The sequence below is a fragment of the Ambystoma mexicanum genome, chromosome 13 (genome assembly GCF_040938575.1).
Source record: "Ambystoma mexicanum isolate Mex_15411 chromosome 13, UKY_AmexF1_1, whole genome shotgun sequence".
NCBI classification, from domain to species: domain Eukaryota; kingdom Metazoa; phylum Chordata; class Amphibia; order Caudata; family Ambystomatidae; genus Ambystoma; species Ambystoma mexicanum.
Window position 1 is genome coordinate 222,022,221 of NC_090938.1, and position 25,836 is coordinate 222,048,056.

The 25,836-nt window shown below is 42.1% G+C and overlaps 1 protein-coding gene across 3 annotated transcripts in view; it reads right to left on the minus strand.

The window, feature by feature from the left end:
* Positions 1-25,836, minus strand: part of PPFIA4 (PTPRF interacting protein alpha 4) — a 3,167,227-nt gene that overhangs the window by 1,449,394 nt on the left and 1,691,997 nt on the right. For all 3 annotated transcript variants that reach the window (XM_069633679.1, XM_069633678.1, XM_069633680.1), the window contains one exon: positions 13,994-14,148. In XM_069633679.1, the coding sequence (XP_069489780.1) occupies positions 13,994-14,148 (155 nt within the window). The remainder of the gene's footprint in view (positions 1-13,993; positions 14,149-25,836) is intronic.

The following is a 25,836-nucleotide window of genomic DNA, read 5'->3' on the forward strand; positions in this document are numbered from 1 at the left end:
AATTGTAAAGGGAGTGTTGGGATGAGGGGCTGGTTTAATTGGGACTGAAGGTCGGCAAAACTAGCACTCTTAAATGCCCTGAAATGCCCATTGACGGATAGATGCAACATCGTCCAAGTGTGCTCTGAATATCGTAGGGCACTTGAGGGAAGGAAAGCGGCGTGGGAAGCTTTCTTGGAGGCCAATAGGCAGAATGATGCAAAAGCCTTCTGGGAATTTGTCAGGGGAGGTCCTGTTGTAAATAATATACAGGGTCGGAGTGGCACCCACGTTGGGGCAGCGGATTGGGTATCCTACTTTGGGACTCTTTTTTTGGGACTGGTTAAGCTCGAAAGGAGAGGGTGCCTGGGGGAGTTACACTATGTTTTTCAGTGGAAGAGGTTGCAAAAGCAAGTGGTGCTCAGTCTCACAATCGAGCCCCTGGTCCGGATGCTATTCCGGCTGGCTTCTTCTTGGAAGAAATTGACCTATGGGCTCCTGTGTTGACCTTGGCCTTTAGTGCTTGCATGAGGACAGGGCATTATCCACCTTCATGGAAGTCGGCAACCATCTTCTGTATTTTTAAAAAAGGGAGACATTACCTTGCCTGCATCATACCGCCCATCTCCCTGCTGGATACATCATTTAAAAATTTTGGCCGGATTTTGCTAGGTCACATTTAGAGTTGGCTCACAGAGGCGGTGATCCCGACTGATATTCAGTTTGGTTTTTGCCCCGGTTTGGGAACATTGGAACATGTATTGAATCTGTATCTCCTGGTATCTAACTATGTATTTTGTAGGGGCGAGTTGGTCTATCTCGCCTTTATGGACTTAAGGTCAGCCTTCGACAACGTTGATTGGTCAGAATTATGGCCTGTGCTTGAGTCCATGGGCTGTCCTGAGGCTATTCTGGGGCTACTATGGGAGCTACATACTGATAATTGAGCCAATGTCAGATTTGGTCCTGGGGGAAGGTGTACTGAATACTTCAATATAGGTTTGGGGGTCCGACAGGGGTGTGTGTGCTCGCCCCCATACTCTTTACTTTGTACATAAATGGTTTACTGCAGGCCCTGTTGAACACTGGTACAGACTTCTTGAGTCTGGGGGGGAGGGGCTGGCCTTTTCCGGTATTAGCATATACCGATGATACAGTGCTCATGGCCAGAACCCTAAAGGCTCTACAAATCTTGGTTGATGCTTATGCTTCCTTCATGACTGGATTGGGTCTCAAAATTAACACTGTTAAATCGGCAGTGATGGGCTGCAATGGGGGAAGGAAGCTCATCAAGATGTGTCCCATAGTTTGCTGCGGGAAGTTATTCCTAAGGTAGGTGAATATGATTATTTGGGGGCAAGGTTCTCCGAGACCCTGTTGGGCAGTGCTCATGTGAAAAAGGAGTCCCTGAAAATGAAACAATATTTTGGGGCCTTATCTCGCTTTTTAGCAAGATGTAAAGGACAGCACATGCAATCAGCTCTCAAGGTTTATACCTCACAAATTAAGGCAGCTAGTCAATACGGAGGTGCTTTGTGGGGCTATTGTACGTTTGGTGATTTGCAGGGTAAGGTAAATCGGTCCTTTAAAAATCTTTTGAGGCTCCTAGGCTCTTCATTGTGTGCTTCGGATCATAGGGAACTGGGGATGCCTTTCTGGGAGGTTGATTGGGCTAACGCCTGAGTAAGCTGTGGCTGAGTCTGTGGGGAAACAAAAACGCGACCTTATGCCACTTGAGTTTAAGTAATACACTGAACAGGGGCAGGTGGGCCAAAATACCCTGGCTGAGGTCGGTTAAGGATATTTTGTGGCAGTGTGATGTTCCGGTTCAGTTTCCTGCGGTTGTAGTGTTATTAACGCTAGAGGTAAGAACACTTAAGAAGGCAATGACCAGAGAAATATTGGCAAAACATTCTCTGGTTGCTCTTGCATCCCATGCAGATAGCCGTCACAGGCTCATTAGCAGGACTCCCAATCTACAACCTTATCTTGTCTGGGTGGGGGAAAAGCAGCATAGTTGGCTCATTACCAGGGCAAGATTTGACTGCTTAGTGTTGAGGGGTAATACTGCGAAATGGCCTGGATATCCAGATGACCCTAGTTGCCCTGTGTGTGGAGCTCCCAAAGAGAATCTGAGCCATTTTATTTTGGCCGGGCTATCGGGAGATTAGCAAACAGACATTACTGCAGATTTTACAATGTACGGATATACGTCAGTACAGACCCGCTCTGATGTTTCTCTTGACGGCAGGAACAGAACTGACTGCATGGGCTCTTTTGTCCTACTTGAAAGCTGCTATGTATAGAAGAAAGGTTTTTTTTTACCGGGGATTAGATGTATTTTAAAACTGGCCAAATTGTGGTTTTAAATTCATTTTTGAGATTTATGAATATGTTCTGGTGTGTGAGTCTCCTATTTTGTATTTTCTGTTTATGCATTTATGTTATGTGATTGTCAGATTGATTTATTTATCCGAATGAACTATGATGATAACAGTTTCATTAATTAGCTATATTTTATGTGAAGTATAATATATATGTATAAATACAGATAACTTGTAATGTGCATATAATTTATACAGAACATTTGTAATAGGAACCTACCGGAGGATATGTAATAACTTAAGTTCAACATTTTATCATTTAAAACGAAGTAGAATAAATAATCTATGACTAAGTACAATGAATAAACATTTGATCAAAATCCAATAAATAATGCTTCACACTTATATGCCTACAAAAATGACATGCGTTGTGTGCTTCATCAGCGCCTTAAAGATACGTTTTAAATATGTCATAAAAGTTCTTAAAACAAGGAAAGAATGTTCATGTTTTCTTATTTCACTATTATTAGGTAACACGTTCATAATCCAGTTGCATGTGCATTAATAGGGCCCTCAGACTCTGCAGCTCACAACATAGGCAGCATTACATACACTACACAGACCATGTATGCCACCTGTAAAATACAACATACAAATATAATGCAATAAACTGCAAGTTGTGATAGTTCTGGAAGATGCCAAAATTTTAAAAAGAAAGCATGACAGTACTCATACTAGAGGAGGTGAAAATGGTATTGAAATCAAGCTAACTTTCACTTTCATATGACTCCAAGAAATACTTACATGTGATGACAGCAAATCTGTCATAGGAAAACATATAGTTCTATTTGTGGTTCGACTTTAACTAATACCTGAAATGGCCAAACCAGTATTTAAAACCATGACCATAAAGGAAAGTGTCCAAAGAATGGATACCATTGACAAAGTTAATGTGTGATGATATTTTCAAAACTTTGATGAACCAACTCAAATTAATACCTGGCATGGGGGTGTCTGCAAATCAGAATCCAGGAATGCCGGTCAGGTCTGCCTGTGTGGGCCTGCATTCTAAGATGGACGACTACTGCTACACCTTGTTCTGGGCTCTCTGAACTGGTTTATTCTGGTCTGCATACACACTCCCCCTTAATCACACTCTCCCTTCGCCTACTGTGACTGAACTAACCTGCTGGCTGGTACGGGAGGCTGCCATGGAGATCAAGTTAGTACTCGCTCTCGAGCCCCTCTCGCATAAGGTGGCCATCTTGGACTTGGGTGAGCACAGAATGCCTAAAATGCACTCTCCATTCAATAACAAAAAAGATCATGTCCGTGTTCATTACAACAAATTAATATTAAGAAGGCATATGTAAACCAAAGTCAAAATTCAATTCACACACCTATATATATATATATATATATGCATATATATATATATATATACAAACAAACTTCACAAAACACCCATGCATTCAGCTCAACCAACACATACTGCAACATACTATCACTTCACACACTATATCATTTCACATAGTATCACAGCACAACCACGCTTCAACCACTCTTTCACAAAACAAAATAGAGACGTAGAAAGAAATAGAAGACAATGTACGAAGAAATGAAAACTCACAAGATTAACAATCAACTAGTGAGACTCATTTTATCTGTGTCATACTCATTTACAATTAATACTACGCCACCATGCTCATTTACAATTAATACTACTCTACCATGCTCATTTATCAAACAGGTGACAATGAATGCATATAAACACAAGGAGCTAAAGAAATACGGAGATTTTTATTTTTTTTAAAAGCATGGTTATTATCTATGACAAATTGAAGTCTATAAATATTTGGAATGCGAATGTCACATGTAAACCTACATGACAAAAAATAAACATCACAAGTAATATTGTTGGAGTCTTCTGTGACCCTCCTTAATGACTAGTCAAAAAATTATAACATCCCAAAGGTATCGCTCTACAATATAAACTAACAACAGAACACACATATTCCATACTTCCTAAAAACACACCACATAACTAAATTTAAAACTATACACTTTGTGTGAAATGACCTCAAAACAGACACTGACAATCACACCTTACACCAAATGAACTCAAAGCTTACATTCACAATCATACCTTTTATTAAATGACAGCAAAACGTACACCTAAAATTCGACCTTATACTACACTATCTCAACATATACACCGGCAATTACAAAAATCAGAAGCTCACAACAACATGCATTATAACTATCAACTTCATACAAAAAACACACATACAAAATCAATATACAAATTAAGCCCAACATACTAAACAGAGGGTTTTAGGAGGGTCTGTTTACAGGTAAGGTTTCGGGAGATGGGATGAACAACATTAGTTAGATGTGGACTGGAGAACCTTTGAATCCCCCATTTACCCATTCTGGGCCCTACATCACAGAGCAGGTGGTGGCAGCTACTCTCATGGATTCCCCCAGTTCAATCTACTAACCTCAAACGTGGCACTTTGTCACAGTACATTACTGTACATATTCTGCATAGTTCATACAAGTCTGTAAATGTCTCATCCTTTGTATATTTGTTTGCCTGTAACCTAAATTTGCAAACGCCCAGATGCCTGTTGGCCTGGTGACCTCTTTAAATAAATAAACAATACAACACAGTATGCTTTTTCAAGGTAATAACCCGCATGGACTGGAGATTCCTCTGCTGTGTGAAACAGGTCATTCATTGTTTGGTATACCAATACTTCTAATGAATGGGTGATTGACATTGGGACCTAAGGATTGTCTTCCATGAACAGTTTTGAGTATTCTCTTTTCATAGCTGTACAATATGTAATTTCTAGGCTGTTAGTGCCTGCATTATAGATGTGAACAAGGGTTTTCTCTGGCGGTCTGCCCTATAGCTTCCCATACATTCTGAACCCCATTTTGGACCATTTTTGTTACCTTAAGCCATAGATGTACACCCTTGTTGGGCCTACCTCACACTTGAACTCTCCATTATTCTAATTTGAGTTTCTCTACCTACCTCAGCCTGGAGGTATCAGCGGATCACTCTAGCAGGAGGTGCCCACCTTTCTCCCTGTGTCCATTTAGGTGCCTTCATTTTGATGTTTTCCTTAACACACACACCCTCCTCTACTTCCACTGTGAAGTTAATTCCATCAACATTTCGGTCCAATCAGGTACCACTTCGATCTTGCAACCTAGTATTTTAGGATAGCTGAGTTCCTACCAAAAGACGAGAGTCATTAGGAAATGAGGAAGGTTGAGAACTTTGGTCACTGGTACAGGGCTGTATGATAGCTTGTTTAACCCCATAAGGAGAATGAGAGGTTGGGGGCCTGCTTGCAATGTACACTGAGAGAAAAAAACGGTTGTGGCACTGTTCTGTGCCCCTTGTTTGGCTTTTAAGCAGTACTCTAGTACGCTACCACTGGATCATCTATGAGATGCGGATGAGAGCATCACTACTGTCTTCTCAGACGTCTAATTCCTATTTCTTTCTTCTTCACCACTGAACTCCCAGAGCCTTTACTGAGTCCTGGCTCTAAAAATTGCTAAAGGTGCTTTTACATGTTTACTGAGACTATTTCTACATGGTGTTTCGCAGTTCCTTAGAATACAAAATGTTTCTCAGATCTCAACGTTTGACAGAGAGTACTATCCTGGTGGTGGCTGGGAAGGACAAGGAAAGACAGCTCCTTTCTACACTGAGACTACACAAGAGGAAAAACAATAAAGCATGTCAGAGCGACGAGATGAAGCAAACGCAACCGCCTTTTTGACAAACTACAGAGGAAAGCCAAAGTCGAGTGCAGACACAGTGAAGCAGCTCTATTACAATACAGGTAACTGGGAGAGTGGGAGACCTGGGGACAAGGCAGATATATTGAGCGGTAGAATAATATCCCTCATAATAGTAACGGAAGCGAAAATAAAGATTTGAGTAAGCCTACTTGAGCAAGTATTGGGAGGGTAGCTCGGGGCATCACGCTCATCTTGGAAGCAAGGTGACGCAGAGGAACACAGGTTCGATCCTCGGGTACACGCTTAGAAACCTCTGGGTATTAAGCTTGTTATAAATAACCAATTACAATTAATTGTCCCAGTGAATGTGAATATGTTAAGAAGAGTGAGAATCACAAAGGGAATCAGCCTGCTCAACACATGGGGAAACAATATACTCATCCCAGTGATTGTATAGATAAGAAAAGTCAGAACTGTTCAGAAACTGAACCTACTTGTCCCAGTGATTGGAAAGGTTATGAAAGGAGTAAAACAGGTTGCTGGGTATGTTACACAGATCCCAGTGTGAAGACAAGGCACAAGGGATAATAATTATCCAGGAGCTGTGAAATTAGAGGAATTGCGGTCATGAAAACAAGTTTCCAACAATAGTTGAGAGAAGCAGAGTAAATAAATATTCACAGCACCTAGAAAGAAGAACTTGAGGGAACTTGAGAGTTCAAAGAGAACTAAAGAAAGGGACATGGAGAAATCCCTTGAAAGAACTGAACAAACTAGTACAAGAAATAGCAAGAAGCTATTTGAAAATCCTATACTGAGAAATACTTGCTGGCAAAGCAACCCCAGGAGATGGAAGTCCTTCTCCTGGTCTTTAGATAATTGGGATAATTGGAAGGGATAGTAAGTATTAGATTTTGGATGGAGGACAGACATACTTTGGACTTTAGAAAAGATATAGAGCACCCTAGTTTATTTGCGTTAGGTAGGAAAGTCCTTAGACTAGGGAGAGTTCATAATTTTTCTATTGTTTTTAATACACATCCTTTAAAATGGAAAACATTGCTCTGCCTCCTTCTGACCTACCACAGGTGGTACTCTTTTTATTTTTAGGGGAATTCCGGTGCTGGACTGTCTTTCTGGTGGGACTAGAGTGAAACGCAAATTGGTATTTCTTGTCTGATGTAGTACAGTGATCTTAAACATGATTACAGTTCTCACCATCCCACAGAAAGTTATTTTCAGTGGTATCTAGTGAATTATTTAATTGGAGAGGTGTGAATATTTCCCCCAAGTTTGCCAGAGAAACCTAACGAAGCGAGTGAGCCTGAACCAACCAGAGATGTGTCAGAAGGCAGTGGGGGGCTTCTCCTTCCGAGAAAGTGTTTTCAATCATGGGTTACAATGGTGCATTGTACAGCACACGTACGAAAAATGTGGGCAAAAATCTATAAATGCGAGTATTATTATATAAGAACATACGTATGTTTGCTTTGAGCATAATACCAGTAATGATACTTTAAGAAAACATGTCAATACTGGTTATGCCTATATAATGCCAGTCTAGCAAAATAATAATGCATCATGCTTGCTTTATCACAGATGCTCAGTACAAATGCCATGCGAAAGAAATAGCTAGACTGGCTGCACACAAATGCCACTCTAGCCCGATAAAGCTTATCATGCTTGTTTATCAAAGATGCCCAGTATAAGTTATATTGCTATTTATTATACTCTGGCAGCTGGACATTCTGTAAGCATAAATCTGTTAATAAAAAAATGTGATTAAAAAAGAAAACTCGTAGCACAGTAAGAAATTACTAGACAGGATGCACCAAAATACCAGTGTAACTACATAATAACACTTATCATGCGTGCTTTATCAAAGATGGGCAGTAAAACTATAACAGAGGCACCAAAATGCCAATAACAGTTATCATGCCTGCTTTAAAGATGGGCAGTAAAACATTTTTTTCTGTCAGGCTATCATTTGTTCAGGGCTTCTTTGATTTTGCCCTCTCAAATTACCATCCAAGCAACATTCACTTGCTCATTTACTGAAGCACCATACACCATAAACTCACTCATTCTTAAGTGCACCCAGCACCCACTACCCAAGCATCATACATTCATCTATTCATTCACACTCACACATCGATAATACAGATACTTACCGTCATACTCGGTCTGGACCCTGCTCCTTTTCACACGTCATCCCCCATGCTAAAATGCAAGCACTCCAGCACCTTTGTCACATGAACAGGAGGCAAAGAGCTTTTCTTGGTTCCTGTGCAAGAGTGCAGGAGCCGGAGAGCTACCATGTTACCATGTCACTCATGCTCTGAAACACTTGTGTACGAGCGCAATATAAATAAAATATCAATATCAATACCAATGCAGTCTCTTTGAATGTGCGGGGAGGAGCAGGGACACCCTCATGCACATTCAGAGTTCCAGTTCCTCAGCTTGCATCGCCAATGCGCCATCCAAGGCGGGGAAGCAAAACACCCCGACCTGCATGGTCCAACTGACATGTGAGCTGAGGAACAGAACCTATCAAAGGGAACCGAAAAAGCTGCTGGCAGAGCACTCACTGCACTGGGCTGGCTTGGCTCCTCCATAATAGGCGAATGTACTGGCAGGTCGGCATCCCCTCACTCATTACGGACATGCCACCACTAGTTATTTGGGCTTGACGAGGCATATTGGTGGGACTCTGCAACTTTTAAAAAATATAGACACAATACATGTTTGCCATTTTTAATTAAACCATAGCAGTTTTTTCAAAGCCTATAACTCATAGAACACATGTCATGAGAATAGCACAATTCACGTCAAGTGTTGATTTTAACATATGGGAAGTGCAAGGGTGCAGAAATAGTGGACCGACACCAAGGTGGTATGCTTTTGGCTATAGACTAGTCCTGTTGGAACCTGGAAATCCAGGTCCAATTTTTTGGCTGTTTTGGTAGATCTTTAGCGTGCATTTTGGTCGCCAAGGCATTCCGAAAAACCTCTTTCACTTCTGATACGTCCTGCTCAAAAGTTATCTTTAGCAGGGGCAGCAGGTCTTTTGGATGTCTCTCCTTATGCTGCGTCATCCATTGAGTAATTTCTATGTCTTGTCATCTCGCTTTTTGATTTCTCACATTTCGTATAATTATTTTCAGCTCTTTTTTTAAGCAAACCAACTTGTTTTTGGTTTTGGTCAGTCTCGAAGGCTCTTGATTGAGGCAAGTACCTCTGTCTAGGAGATCTTGAAAAGTTCCTTATTGAACTAGAGGAATGAGGTTTGGAGTTGGCCCTCATGTCCCCTTCTCGGTTTATTTCACTTGATATTTTATCAACTTTTCTGGATTAATTTCTTTGAGGTCATATCCCAGGGTTCTGAAATTCCCTGTTGCTTTTATCAGTAGAAATTTTACTTTTGGTGCTTCAATGTGATCGCGTAACTTCACTAAGGTGCGTCGATTTGAGATCAAGTTGTCCTTCCTATTTGAGATTCTTTCCAGCTTGAATGTTCTTGTTTCCTGTATTCTCTTCTCTCTGTCGCTTCTTTTCCCTGAGGAGTTTATTTCCTCTTCCTTATTTCTTTGATGTGGGTATATGTATGGATTCAGCTTAGGGAAGGAAGAGAAAACCATATCTTGTCGCTCTTGCCAATTACGGGTGCTATCAGAGTGGTCATTTAAGGACTTTTTTGCCAGTGTTTCTTTAGAGGAAGATCTATATTGTCTTCTTTCGCAACCCTGTCTGTTCCCTGAATGACTAGCAAACTTGACGTGATGAAGGGTTTCGTCGATCCTACCTCTATGTTCCCCACATCCCGGGGAGGATCATCACCATGTATCAATTTACGCTTATCCACGATTGTCTGAAAGGACGGCAACCTCGAATCTTGAATCAAGATTTTCTTTTTTGGTTCCTGAGTTGGGCCATTGTCCGACAGAGCTTCTGCTTTTCTTTTCACTGAGGGCATAGGCGTCAACTCAGATTTGGAGTCTACGATCGTGTGTAGACTCATGTCCATTAAGTCCACAGAACATTCCTTATCTTCATCATCCGAGGGCTCACCTGATCCCTTCCTATACCTTTTGGGACAGGTATAACCTTTTGAGTGCATTGCGCTTCTCTACTTGACACCATTAGGACCACAGGTTGACCTTCCTTAGGGCCTTGTACTGATGTTCTTTTCAGGAAGCTACTATGGGATTCTTGATCCCCTTCCTTCACAGTCAATTCCCTTTGATTCCCATGGAGTTTTTGTGAGAAAATACAATATGATGACATTGTGCCCACTTTTATCTCACGTTGTGGTCTTTTGGGAGGCTCTTGAGCGGGAAATGAAACAATTTCAAGGTGCACTGCCGAATTGCAGAAAATAGCACCATTCACCTTGTGTTTAGCTGTAGCGATCTGCTTCCCCTGCAGATTCGTTTTCAAGACTTTCCTTTTTTGGCAACTTTGTTTGACTTCTTCACCCAGTTTGATAGTTGCTCTTGTTTCCTGTTGAAAGACCCCTCTATGCATTGCCGTTATTACTGTCAAGTCACCCCCCCGGGTTCGGGATTGCAGCTTCCAAATCCTCTGTTTGAATTACCACTGATGAGCAGAGGGCTTTCCTAAATACAGAGGAATCATAATCAGTTTGCAAGTCCATTGTAATTGTTGTCGATTCATCTCTACATTGTCATTTTCCCCCCCTTTTTGACCATGACGTAACTTTCAAGGTAAGTTAATTTTGTATGCATTAAAGCTGTGAGAGATGTGTGATCCTTCAAAGTATCGTTCAATGTCTCATACAGCTTACAAAAACGAGCCAATGCTATTGTGACCGTCGACATTATGGTCATTAAGTCTTGTTTTTTTAAGATGTTTCTCTCGGTGTGGGTGTGGTGATTTTGCACAGCCATCTGTTCGAGGGAGTCATGTCGAAAGCCATACCGTGTGGCAAGATTGGTTCTAAGCTTTTTCTCTTTTCTTGTTCTCTTTCACATGGTTTTGATTTCTCCTTTCCAACTTTATTTACTGTATGTGGATTCTCCCTCTTTGAGTGATTCAATTCCTCTAAAGTCAATTGATTGAATTTAGGGTTTAATGCGCTATCGGTCTTATATTGCAAAAGCAGGCGATCCTGCTCCCTAAACTCAGGCGCACTGTTAAAGCTCAATGGGGGGTTAGGAAGTGTACCATGCAAGCCCTTATCCTCAGTTATTTCCTGTTCTCTCGGGAGCTCAATGTTTTTTGTGGGCTCCAAATCGGCTAACAAAGGTTTTGTGAGTGAAGTGTCAATGGCCTCCGTCTCGCTACTGATGGGATTTTACCAGGGGCGGCCTTCAGGCTCCCGCTCCCCTTGGGTGTTGCAGATGTTTCTTCTGTAGTTTTCTCCTGAAGTATTTTGTTAACTGAGGAGGACTCAGTCGTAGTCGGTACGATAGCTCGTGGAGCGCTATTCAAAGCTTCAATTCCTTCCATCAATTCCGCATCTGTGAGTTTGTCCTCCGGGGCTCTGTCAGCTGTTAGCTTTTAAAAAAAAAAAATATTCCAGCGTGCTTGATAACACTATTTACTGCTGTGCGGAAAAAGGCAAAGTCTTACTCCTTTTGAGTTTTAGGTTGCTTCAGAGTGATACCTGTTTTCCTCGTGAACTTTTTCCCTTTTCGTTGTTGTGCATTTTGCGAATTGTGGGAGCCAAAGGAAGTCTTTTTTGGGATTTGCCGTGTTCACTTGCTGCTATAGAAGTCTCAGAATAGCTTGATGAATTAACGGGGCATGTTTTCCGGGCTCCGTAAGTTACTGTCTGCTATTCGAGATGTTTGTCATGTAATCCCGAGGTCTTTGGCTCATCAGATTTGCACAGTGCAGCTTGGGTTTGATTTTGGGGTGCTGAATCCTCGCCACTTTCCTGCACATCCGAATTTCTCCCATGTGTGTTATTCCCTGAAGGAGTTGTTAAATCTTCTCTTTCCATCCTGGGATGCACTTCAATGCTTATGGTCCATTTTGTCGGCGGCGTGAAGTGTTTAGGGGGAAGCAGGGGAAGTCGATGCAGGGTGTCAAGGGTCAGCTCCGTCATTAGCTGCATTAATTGCGATTTTAGTTGGAACTACCGTGGGAGGGAATTTTCATTCTCCAGATGCAAAATGCTTTCAACAAGCCCTGCCAGCCCCATCACCCACTTCCTAGCGTCTTGTGCATGTTCTGTAATTAATGAAGTGACAGTCGTAGGAGCGATTGTTCCATCCAACACTACTGATGAACAGAGCGCTTGGGGTTGTAGTCCTGTTATGACTGCTGCTGTGTCAGTTAACGCACTCGATGAAAGGTCAACAACAGAGTCTGTAGCCTTACCTGCAGAGGGGGGGTTTAAGTGGGCATGCGAACGTGGGCTAAGCGCTACCGCCCTCCCTTCTTCTGCTCCAAAATTCAAAAGCTCACTCTTACCTACCGTGTGGGCGGTGATCGCTGAAGATGATTTTCCATTCAAAGAGTGTGGGCCCAGTTGGATGACGGATGGATGACGGCGGCTCCGCGGCCAAAAACAGTACTACTAGACTACAGTGGGTCCTCCCACTGTTCGATAGATACTGCAAAAAGACTTGTACAGGCTCTGCAACAAACGGAGAGGGTGACTACCAAAGACTGCAATTCACTCTGCAGTCCACTCCGTGTGTTTTGGTTATTTGCCCACCCAATGACTGCCCATGGGCATGCTAATCCCTTCAGCTATTCCCACCCAGTTCCTGCCACTCCCCTCCCAAAACACCCCCTCATGGTACCTCTTTGAGCTCGCTTTAATCAAGCCTCAAGTGCCTGCCAGTGTTTTTTTCAAATAATCTTCCAGAGTTAATGACTCAATTAGAGCTGTAAACCCACTGCTGGTGTAAACAGAAATGATTAACTAGGTCTGTATTCAGCCACTTGATTTAAAAGTGCTGTGTGTGTCCTTCACTGTTAAAAACAAGCAAAGCCAGCAGTTTTGTCTTATGTGTAACTATCATACATTTGCCAGGCACTGCTATTAGAGGCCCTTGCACTCGCTCTATTTTGTACCTGCCACCATTAATGGCAATTAATACCCCTACCGAAGGTCTTAGCAAGTGCCCTTCTCATGCCTACACAAAAGCCCAAACCATTGTCAATGAGTGTTCCTGTAGCATGAGAGTCAATCTTACCGCAGCATGCAATTTGCTCTCCATGCAACTGGCTGTCAAATGCTGCACACCGTGAGCTGGATATTGCATGCAGCAGCTGTGAACCAATTCAACGAATCCAACCTTCAGGAAAAGCAAGAACATCGAGAAGCATAAGCGTGCAATGCTTTCCATTGTTAGGTGTGCAATGCAAACGCCACCCGTGGAAGCCCAGCACTGATGCTTCACAGAATGCTTTTAATATCAGCGATTTGGAAGAAGAAAACAGTTTTGCCCCAAACCCGCAGCTACTTCAATAATAAAAAATAAGTGCTTTTTCCAAAAGAAATTCTCTATACCAATTAGTATGGACTACTTTTAAATTCCTGCTTTGATTATTTTCCCGTTTTTAATTGCATATGCTAAACTAATGTACACACTAGACAAGTGAAATTATAATTGGTTATTTATAACGTGCTTAATACCGAGAGGTTTCTAAGCGCAGACCCGGGGATCGAACTGTGTTGCTTTGTGTCGTCTTGCTTCCAAGGTGAGCATGTTGCCCCTAAGCTATCCTCCAGAGACCATTGTGAACAACAAGCCGACCATCTAATAATGTACATATACAGCATAAGTGTTTAATAGAAGATAAAGGATGTGCAGATGTTTGGTAGACAGTCCACATCAATGGACCCCTCTGGAGGTCACAGTGATTGTCTAGCCCTTGGCCTACCTCCCTATGTGTATTTAGCAACTCTGGAAAACACAGTGCACGTGCAGAACCTTGGATCCTACCTCCATCTTTAGTCATTTGCATAAGTCGCCCCTTTTCTTTCTTTCCAAACAATCGGCCGAAGGATGACTTGATCCCTTTTTTCTTGGCCCCCTTGTGGAGGGAGTCCAGGCTGCCATTCGTGCTGGTTGGATAGCTCGTTGGATCATCAGCAGAGCTAGGAGATGAGAATTAAAGTCTTCAGAACGATAAAGAACAACATTAAAATTCATTGTTTACAGATTGCTTAAGAAGGGAGAGTTAACATTGTACAGAGACTCATTTTGTAAAAATCGTGGTGGTACCAGAAGCGTTCTGTGTGATAATCTTGTCGTGAAACAGTCGCCAGGTAAGCAACTTTTTTTCCTGAGCCCTAAAATTCCTTTCCCAAATCTAGGGGAGATATAATTATATATTATTACGTCCAATCCTAGAACATTTGGGGAAGTGTTCGATTGCCTGGAGGGTGAATTTTTGGGGAAACTTCGCTACCTAACGGCAAATTTCACGGCAACATTGCACTGGATAGCATCAGAAGTGACATCGCGCACACACACACACACACACTTCACCCTTTTAACACACAATAAGTAGTGACATTGCATAACCTTTGAACCTTGTGACACGGACGTAGAGTAGTCTTTGTCTCTATCCAATCGGAAGCAGTACATGAAACAAAACCTGCGCCAGGTCACTAAATAAAACCTTTAACATTTCACCAAAATGAATAAAACAGATAGGCGAGTCCCACAATGTCAGTTTTTTTATAGCTAAAATGAATTTTCATGTTGCGTAAACCACACCACAATTCAACAGAGCACTGTAAATGCAAAGTTAACTGCATGAAATTAAGAGAATAAGACAGAAATGAGCAGATGGCCAGAAACTGCAACAGGTTACTGGGGAAACATAAAAAGCTCTTAAGGTCTTTCTGGAAACCAATCAGGAGGGGGAGCCAGGTGGAGCTTGTCTGGCAAATGCTCCCAGGATCGAGGAATGGCAACTGAAAAGGATTGTTTGCCACCTGGCATTTGCACGCTTTAGAGAGATTTAAAAGCAAGCGGTTCTTGCTTCTTCTGACTATGGAGCCGCTGCAATCTTCAATGTGCCAGCAAAATATGGGGATTCTGTAAAACAATGGCCTTACAGGCAATACAGCCCATTTTAATAGGAATAGGGGTCTTTGGAGGTAGGTGGTGTACGACGGCAAACACAGGGGAAATATATTCAGGTTTCCTTGTTTCTGGACCAGTCTAGCAGCTTAATGAGGTAGACACCTCATGGGACCGCGAGTGCGCAGAAAGGTCTGAATGAGATGGGTGATTGCATGTGGGGGGGGGGGGGTGTTGCCAATTTGCGAGAGAGGAAGCCCAGGCACTGCCCACTTAGTTGATTATTTATTAACGACTGCCACCTTATGAACATGGCTAGAGCGGGAAAGGTGGCCTGCAAAGTGGGCTGGGAGGTGGTGTGTTGTTGGATGAGATGTAGTCTTTTGTCGGTTTATGTTCAGATGCTGTACGGCGGTTCCAGAAGCCTGGTCACTGCAGTAAATGTTTGGGCTGACATCCTTTTGAAGTGCAAAGCGGAAACAAGCAGGAAGAGCTTTTTAGAGAGGGTAAAGATTGGTTACGGGGGTCCGCCAGCGTAACTACTTGCCAGGCCAGCAGGTTTTGGGTGCCACTGGATTGGTGTCTTTTTGCTGAACAGTCTGGTTTGAAGCACGTATTCTGAACTCTAGGTGCTCTCCTTACTTAACTGGTCCATATGCCATTGGACAGTGAGTTAGCCTGATCCCGGCAGGTTAGTCCTGGCTTTCTGCAAGCACTCCTTATTCAATATCTTTTCCATCTTGCAGGCTAGTGAACATCCATTTTCTTCAGGCGTTTCCAGAGATTGGGGGACCCGGAGAAATGGGTTTCACATTTGAATGACGCTCTGCTCTCAGTTACTCTGCCATGGCAGGCCTATCAGCTCAGTGCAGATACCTGTGGAGGGAAATCACATATCTATAGGTGGTGGAGTGATTGGCAGAGTGTGTTGCCGTGAGCACTTGCCTGTCTCCTTGCTGTAAGACTCTGCAGGAGTTTTTCCACACTTTCTGTCATTGCCAGGAGGAGCAGCATAGCAGTCAAGACCCTACCGGCGAGCGGAGCGTGGCACAGTGTGTTTCCGTGGAGCGGTCAGGGCAGGGGCCCTGTGAGCTTGACGTTATAACAACGAAAAATTGAGCTCGCTGAAATTACTAAGTGGGAACTGCATTACGTGAGTCACGTGCAAAGTCTCAGGTGGAATAGCGCAGGCACGGCTGAAACAGAAATGACTTCTCTCATTTGCTGTGTGAGCTTGCACATCTGTGCGGGGAGTGGCATTGACAATCACTACCGCTCGCACATTTCTTGCTTGATATTGATTGCACCTCATCACTCATTAACACCATTCAGTGTGGTTGTGTATATGTTGAGGGATCAATAGAAGGGCTGCAAATTCAATACCAAAGCCTTTAGCACTTAAACCCTCTGAACATGAAGCAGCCACCGGCCCGGAGGAGCGGGCTGCGCAGTGCTGCAGTACCTGCGGGAAAAAGACAAAAGAGTTCACCTTCAAATGCAAATAATGTCACCCTAGATGCATGCACAAAAAAGGCACCATCCCAAAGTGTGGCGGAAATGCAGCACCCAATAACGTCTTTTTTTGGAGTGACATCAATTATATCGAAAATGCCTCCCCAGACGAATATGAACCACTCTAAAATGAACATAGAAACTACAAATGCAGAGCTTTCCCCGACTATTGATAATAACCATTCACTACTCATCACCTGCATGGGACTACAACATGCCTCCCATGGTGGGATTGCAACCCCAAAAAAGCCTACTGAAAGGGAGAACATTATAGGCACAAAGTTATCTGCCACGTCTGACCTAGAGGCTCTTGTATCTTCCAGAGATTCAGTTGAAGCATCTTCATCAGAGAGTGACGACATGTCAGCTTTGACTCCGGAAAATCGCAGTCTAAGAAGAAAGGTTGGCGAGCCATATGGCATGGGAAAATTAATCATTTCAAAAATAGATTCTTTGTCCTATTTGAAGACAACTGTCGCTGAGGTACAAGTGGACATTTATCTATTACTGGCAAAAATAGTGGAAGCGATACTGAGCAACCCTACACACCGACTGCAGAAGTCAATATGGAAGTGAATAATGAGATGTCGACGGGAAATACATATCTGCAAGAGCCAAGTAAAAAATGTCAACCTGCTACATTGAACGTAAGGGTTGACTCACAACGACCATCCACAAGTGGCTTGGACATATTAGTCCCTAGTAATAACAGGCATTCGGTTTGGAAATACAAGGAGATTTTCATCTCTCCTACAGAATATGGACCGAAAAAAGAGCTGCCAAAATACTGCCAATTTTGAAGCTCCGCCTGCTCAACTTCCATTCAAGCCCAAAACTAAAAAATTGGAAGCACTTAAACACACAGAAAAATTCACCTTGAAGAAACGTTCTATGAAAAGCGACAAAGTGGCAGGCAGGATGATCTCTAATCTCCTACAAGATGGCACTATTAGACAGGTCATCTTACCAGCGCCTACGGAGCAATGGTTACACCCTTGTCCTCCCATGTCGGAAGTGGAAGATAACCTGAATACGGAACCAATAATGCTGTCGATTAAAGCATACAGTACCTACAGTACCGCTAAGCAACAACAAAGTTGCAGGAAGACAGCAGAGACTGGTGGAAAAAGTGGAGAAGTCAACATCAAATAATAAAGCAAGCTCTAACTTACAGACCACAATTAAAAATCCTGTGCTTAATAATGGTACACCCAAAACTGTGGGAAATAATTGTCTGATGGACGAAAACTTTGGAGCCCTGGGAAACTGGGTAATTTTGAAGGAGTTAGACCCCCTCCTCGTGCAGCCCTTTTCTAAACCATATTTGCCTGGTACATTTGCTTGGTTCTTCCAAACTACTAAGTGTCATCACGACATCAGACATTCTGAAAAAAGAACTGCCTGAGATTGGCAGTGCTATCAATTGGGCACATCGAGTTCAGCGCCCCCATAATGGTAGCCCTCTTAAAAGCGAATATTAAGGACCTGACGGAGATGGGACATGCAATGTCTATACGTCGGAAAGCGAAGAAAATGGTTCATTTTGAGGACAAGTTAACAGTTGAAAAGAAAATCATCAAAGAGCAAGAACTTGAACACTCCGAACGGTCCATTCTACGGGCATCCTGCTCATTGGATGGAAGCTCTAAGATGATCACTCATTGAATTCCTCAGAAGATCCCATATAGTGAGAAGTGACAACATTAAAAAAAATGAAAACTTGACATGGGTGTCTTGGAATATGCTGTGTTATAGCTCATTCCTTGTACATCCATATGGATACGCATCTTCGGTCGGAGAAGACCTGTTCCTCTTGCAGGAGACATGGTCCATATACCCCTTGAAGATTGATGGCTATACAATTCTGCATAACTTAGCCATACCATCTGTTAGAGGTAGAGCAAGGAGTGGGCTGGCTATAGGATGTAAAACTAGGTTCCAAATTGAACAATTTTTGCGGAACATATCAATACCCTGCAGTTTCTTAGTGCTATATTTAGTTAAAAAAATAATAGAGCATGGAAGATCCTAATTGTGAATATTTATGACCACCCCATGGGTTGTATCCTAAAATCACACAGAGAGTCACGAATGGGGTTCTCATAAACTGGTATGAAAAATATCCTGAGTGTGGGGTTTTGATTGGCGGGGATCTAAATGTAAAGAACATACATTTCAAGCAGCAGGTGCATGGTGGGCTGGATACGTATTGGCTACTGTTTTTTAAATCACACGTAACAATCTTTATTTTTTAAACAAGGGAACAATCAAGAGAACACCTATACCTGGACAAATGGCCATGCACGCTCACATATAGACCATGTCTTCACAGATGCTAACATATCTACAAGCTGTAGTGACATCCAAATTCATTCAAATTAGACAAGCGATCACTGCCTGCTTTCATGGACAGTTAGCATGGGGGACCAACAACCAATTATGTACTATAACAGCAGTACAAGAATGAACAACTAGGGCAATTGTATAATTTCGACAGGGGCAAAATTAAAAGAAGTTAATGAGCGCATAAACTTTAAAAATGACGAGTTCATTAAATGGATGAGCAATAGCCACTGGAGAATGGAAGCAATTGTGGGATGTATCAACCCACTCATCCAAGCCCTGCAACATCACTGTGCATTGCTAGCAGCAGAAACATCATAATGGCCACTGGAGAGCATGCTGCTCGCTAGAAATCACCAGAGATTGCGCAGTGAAAACCTGAGAAATAGGCCACCATCCACATTTATCTATCTTAGTGAGCACAGGAGATCACTGCCAAAAACCAACATTGGGCTACCCACAAAGTAGCCTGAAACCACTTGGAAATAGCAATGCTGATTGAAAAAGAAACACAGAAATGTTTGAAAATCTGTTTTCTTGATTGTCAAAAATTGCTAAAATCAGGGCTCACAAAGCACCTAAAAGATCCAACCTCTTTGTTGGGTGTTCCCCATCATTTACTGCAAGAATCCACACAAATACAATGTCAGTAAAAATCGTATGTTCTCAGAACAAAATCCTATTTTTAAAGATACTTGATGGAAAGACAGCTGTCAAAAATGGGTGTAGTACCGTTGCTCACCTCTACCAGAAAGCCGGCGTTTTAAAACCATTTTTGTAAAGTTGAACAATTGAACTCAAACTATGCCAAGGAGGAGAATTCCATCAAAATGCCATATAAGGTGCCACACATTGATTTCATGTTGAAAAAGACTTGATTTAAAGATATGTTGCTTATTTTAAGTTTATAAATGTATTTTTTTACAAGGAACTATGTTGCAATTGATCAGAAAGTAACCTGATGCAGTTAAAACTCCAAAAGGCTTGCTTCCCCTGAGAACCCTTCACACCTTGGGCCTTCGCACCAAAAGGGAGGATGTTGCATGGACAGGTTAATCAGATGGGGAGGGGATTTTCGCTGCTGGCAGGAGAAAGGGACAATAGAGTCTTTCAACTGAATAGGAATGCTAATTTGGGTGTGACTGGTCAACAAGTGCTCTGGCAGGAAACAAGACATGTGACCCTCTGAGTCAGCCCAGCTATAAGGAGCGGACCAGACTGAGATGTGAATTGAATTGAAAGCAAATGTATGTTTTATGAAAATGCTTATAACAAATTGTACCAAGCTGACAAAAATATGAAACCTTGGGATTGTTGAAATGAAAAATTCACTCACAATTTAAGACTAAGCTGAAATCTGTGAGATGTTTTAAGACTAAACCCCGGAATGTATTCATGTTGTAGCTACTATATTTATGCTGGGAACAGGGAAAATTACAGAGATGTGCTCAGATGGAGTGTGTATGCCTGTGTAAAATTTGGTGCAGAACCAATATTGGGAAACCCACCAAAAGCGCAAATAAGTGGTCATTTCTGAACCCAAGCTCGTAGGAACATGGGAGTTGAACAGAGACATGCCTTAATTAATCTGTGAAGTGTATATGTATTGTGAACAACTTGTGTATCTGGGAAATATGTTTTTTGGGAAAAATAGAGTTTCTATGTAAAAGCAAAGGGGAGGGATTTCAGTTAAGCCATAAAACACAGCATCACTCTGACACATATGACACATTGCTCCTGTCTCAAATCAGGGGCCAGGAAATTCTCTGACCTATCAGGATCCTTAGAGGGTTGGGCATAGAGAGTCAGCCTTCCCACCCACTTTGTAAACACATAAATAGGGACTGCTGAGACCCAGATAGGACACACTCTTTTCCACTACAACTATTCTTGGTGAAGCACCCTGCAGGACTCCAGACTCTACAAATTAGACTCCAGACTCCAGATAGATCCAGACTCCAGATAACTCCAGAACCAAACTCTAGAACCCAAACTCTAGAACCTTGAAGCAGAGAGGCCTAACCCACAAGCTGAACCTTTTCAGCAGGCTTCAGAATCTTTTGCAAACCATTCGACAGCCTGGCTGAGCTATGTTGCTTCTAGCTAAGAACCCTGTGCTAGAACAAAGATCCAGACCCAGAGAGAGCAGTGCTGTAACCCAGAACCCGTCCGATCCAGTCCGAGAGACCGAGCAGACCAGAGGCCGTGCTGTGAGCAGAACCCAGTGCCTGAGACCTGTCCGGTGGCGGGTGAAACCAAACCCTTGACCAGATCTTTGACGAGGCCCACTCCATTCTCAAGCCTAGGAGTGAGTATCTAGTCTATAACTGTGCATAGTCATCTATTAGTTTAAAGTAATCTTATTCCAACCATTTCAACCTGTCCAGAACTGCATTATAGAATCTCCTTTGTCTATTCTAAATTCTTCTCTCCTCCACATAAGTCTGTGATAATTGTAGCATCATCATCTTTGTGCTGATATTTCTGAAGGGGACAAGTGTTTTGACGGACAGAGATCAGAGCGGTGGCGCCACAGTTCTGGTGGCTGCCCGTTGAGTGCCTTGCTTCTTCATAGCTCCTTAGTTTAAGCCTATCCTTGTTGGTAAATCTGTAAAGCGTGATCTGTCATTTTGAAATCTTGACCTTGTTTTTGAAAAATCTACCTTCACAAAAACCTCTAACTTTTGCACCGCACGTCCTAGAACCAAATTTTTGTCCATAATCGCGTTTCACGCACGCAGAAAAATTGCGGCAAATTGCTGTTTCTGGCTTTCCACTGCTGAATTTCATTTTCAATCTGATAATCATTCATGAATCATTGCTAGTTTGGACCTGAACTTATCCAAAGTAACTATCACCTATCCTGAATCTCCTTTAGTGATTTAAAATCATTTTAGCATATTTTTCACCTTCATTGCAATCACATTCAAAAGTATTTTGCCTGTTTAAAATCATACCTGTTTTCTCTAAGGTTGCTGGGGGAACTGGGATAGAACTGCATTGTCGATTAATATTCCTGAAACCTGTGTGCCCTCATTTCCATTTCTTCATATTGCATAGTGGGGGGAGTGAGTAGTCACAGGGGAAAAAGTGATTATATTGTCTTCTGATTGAAACCATATCTAGTTTATTTCTGTGTTGCATTCTTTCCATCTTGCATTTCCTTGAACCATAAAAGTATTCTCTGCTACCTTATCCTTCCTATTCCTACTCCTTTCTGATTAAAGAGATTGTTGAGACTGTAATATTGCCCATTGCTGTTTACCGTTCATATTCACAAGTGTGCTATTCAGATATTGTTCTATTCATAAAAGTGTGATATATATATATTGTTCAATTCTTCAAATAAACCTTTTAATTTGCAAAACAAACCTACTTCTTGGCTCAGTGAGGTCGGGGAGATTCAAAGAGAGGGGCGTTATATAAGGGTTCATCATCCAGATTTAAAGAACTTTGACATAAAAATATATAAATAAGGGCTTCCATTGGGCATCCCAGACTAGGCATTGACTTAGTTGGAGTGCTGGATTGAAGTCACTACACAATGACAGAAAAAATTAGGCATTGCACCCAAATGGTCATAAATAAAGCAATGAGAAACCATCGAAGAGAGTACCGTGCAGCGTTTGACACAGTAATACAGCAGAGGAAATCCCTTTACCGTAAAGCAAGAGATGAAGTTAGGGGCTTCCACTGCTACTCAAAAAATGAAAGAACTGTGCAGCTAACTGTCCTTAAGACAAAATAAAAGAATTGCCTGCGGATGCATAAACACTCATAAGGGGCTATTGTTATACTGATTACTCAAAGCTAACGATAAAAATACATGTTGGCCCCGTTTTAATAATGTGAAAGCGAACCTCAGTGTGGTGGAATTAAATCCTATTGGTGATACCACCTGAAAAAATCCTATGTCACTGAATTATATTACGACCAGACAGAGGACAAGCAGACGGAAACTCCTCTACTAAGAAAGAGTACACCACACTAGAGGATTACGACCCAGAAGATATTTGTAACATAATAAACAACTTCAAGTCTACAAGAGCTCCGGGGGCCTGACGGAATACCTAATGTATTTTATAAAGCCAATACACAACTCTGGTCAAAGATATTATTTAATGTTTTCAAAGTAATTGAGACTACAGGGAGTCTACCTAACAGCTGGACAAAGTCCATACTTCTACCAGTTTTCAAAAAAGGTGATTGACTTGTTCCATCGAATTACCAGCTATTGGCCATGATGGACTGTAGTCAGAACATTTCTGCCACTATACCTTTAAGAAAACTGACACGGTGGGCAGAAGAAAAGGACCTATTAGGTCCCTTTTAGGCAGGATTTAGGAAATCCTATAGTATGATCAACAACATCACCACCATGCGATACTTAATGGCAGAAGTGACAGCTACCTCCCAGAATCTATTCTGTTATATTGACTTCAGTAAAGCATTCGAATTAGTCTCACACCCGCTATTGTGGAAGAAATTGATGTCTTGGGGAATACACACACAACTGTTGTATTTTATTAAACTACTACACATGAACACCTCGTTTGCGGTACGATTGGTGAGCCGACAAGCTTTTACTATTCTAATCGTGGACTACAGCAAGGCTGCGCATTGGCGCATATGTTATACAATTTATATGTGGCTGATATGACTAATTCCATCAATTCAGCCCATAACTTTCTACCTAAAATGAATGGCATTCCCATTGCCTGTTTGACTTATGCAGACGACATCATCCTTTTTGATCTGACCCAAAACGGACTTCAACGCTCAATGGTGACACTACAGAAAAATGCAGATAAAAATCTAATGGTCATTACCATTTCAAAATCAAAAGTAATGTGTCTTGCTGGAGCTATACCAAAATAAATATCCTTTAATTGGAAAAGTAAGGATACCATCTTGTCCATAGTAGAGGACTATTGTTATCTGGGCTTTGTTATTAAACTAAAATCCACTGCATATTTTTATGAGCATTTGATGTTCCCCAGAATAGGGAGGACATAGTGTGTTTTTTTTTTCTAAATTAGGGCTCCTGTAGGGGGACCTATTCTGCCCAGGAAGGCTACTTATAAACACGGATACAATTGAACAGGTCAAAAGAAGGAACACCTTCACACTCACACTCTCCTGTGTACCCTGTTGTCTAAGATAAATAAACAAAGACACTTAAGTAATGGTATTTTACTCAAAAGATTGTTTGGACTGTATTATACATCGTGAATGGGATTGATTGATGTGTCAACATTTCTTTTCACCAAACATTACTTTCTATACCACACATATAGACCATGAGAGCAGACACCAGTGATGCCGGTGAATGCTTGTGCGACAGAACCGAGGACAATTCAGTAATAGTCACAACATAGTGAACAGCATAATAACAAGTACAAAACAAAACGAAAAAAACATAGTATTCTTGATACAAACAGTGATGTTACACTGTAGGTTGAGGTGCGTCTACACCAAGGTGTTTCTGCTGTCTCAGGGGGCTAGATGGGCCTGGTGTCTACTACGGCATTCATCAGGACGTGGTCTGTGTGGGGGTGCTGTAGACAGGGAAATGGAATATTGTTTAGGAGAGAGTTCAAGTGAAATGATTTAAAAGTCAATTTAATGGTTGGCTGTACAATGTATATAATATCATGGAAGGAAGACAGCTTACCTGGGTGGAAGAAATTCCACCAGGTATTCGTGTGTGGGGCCGTCAGTCGGGGCTCCTAGAGCAAGAAAAAGGAGGTATTAGTCTCCTCAGATAAGATCATGTGTGAAAAATCGACACATGCGCACCGAGTGATTGTGCAGCTTATTGTATCAGTGAAATAAAATCTTACCTCACATGCAGGACTGGGATCCGCGAGGATTTCGTGTGATGCACAGTCCTGCAAGAGGTCACTAAATCAGTACCATGTTGTTGATACGAGAACCATTATCTAGGTGGACAAAAAAATTGCAGCGCCGTAAGCGTACCTGGCGGCATAGCGCGAGCGGTGCTCCATGCAGGCTGTGTTCTGCAGGGGTCTGCAAGGACTGCTGAGTCATTCCAGGACAGAAAGAAAGCAAAAGACGCGGCGTAATGGACGCCGTCGCTAAGCAGCAGATCATTATATACCGGCGGCCATGTTGGAATGGTTTAATGGTGCCGGGATACCACGTTTCACCCGGGAGTAACCAAATCCTCTACAAAGGTGTGGAAAAGGGGGTCCAAAACGTGTGGGCAATGAAACAGGTGACTGTTGGGTACTTATACGGGATTATGGAGTAACCAAAAGCGTAAGTTGATAAAGGTTGTCATGGTAACAAATCAGACGTGCTGTAGCAGCAAAAAAACATTATACAAAAACGAGCATAATTTAACTAGACATATATGGCTAGACATCGCTTGAATACATGGACAAATACAGTAATTGGTTCAGTAATCAATTGCTGACTGAATGGTGATAACAGTTGTCATGGTAACAAATCAGACATGTTGTAGCAGTAAAAACCCTTGCAGAGGAGCAAGCATAATTCACTAGACATATATGGCTAGGCATAGTTTGAATACATGAAAATACATAGTATTAGATTCCTAACCACAGTGTATGTAAGCAGAATCCTGCGTGCGTTGTCCATTTCTAGAATGTAACCTAACATGTTGGTGACCCAAAAGTCGGCGCTCCCTGAATTGTAACAAATCACTATGTGGTCTAGTATAGTCTGTGACCCAGAGCTCTCTGCATCTAATCTGGGCGGGGGCGGACATGTGATGGAAGAGCAGCATGTTTGTGTTTATAAGAAAGACTTCCACTCAAGTGAAATGTTGAGTCCTGCTTGCACTGTATCTAGTTTATGGACCCATCTTTGCTCAAGTTGGGTCAGGGTCTTATTCAAATCCCCTCCCCGTTTCG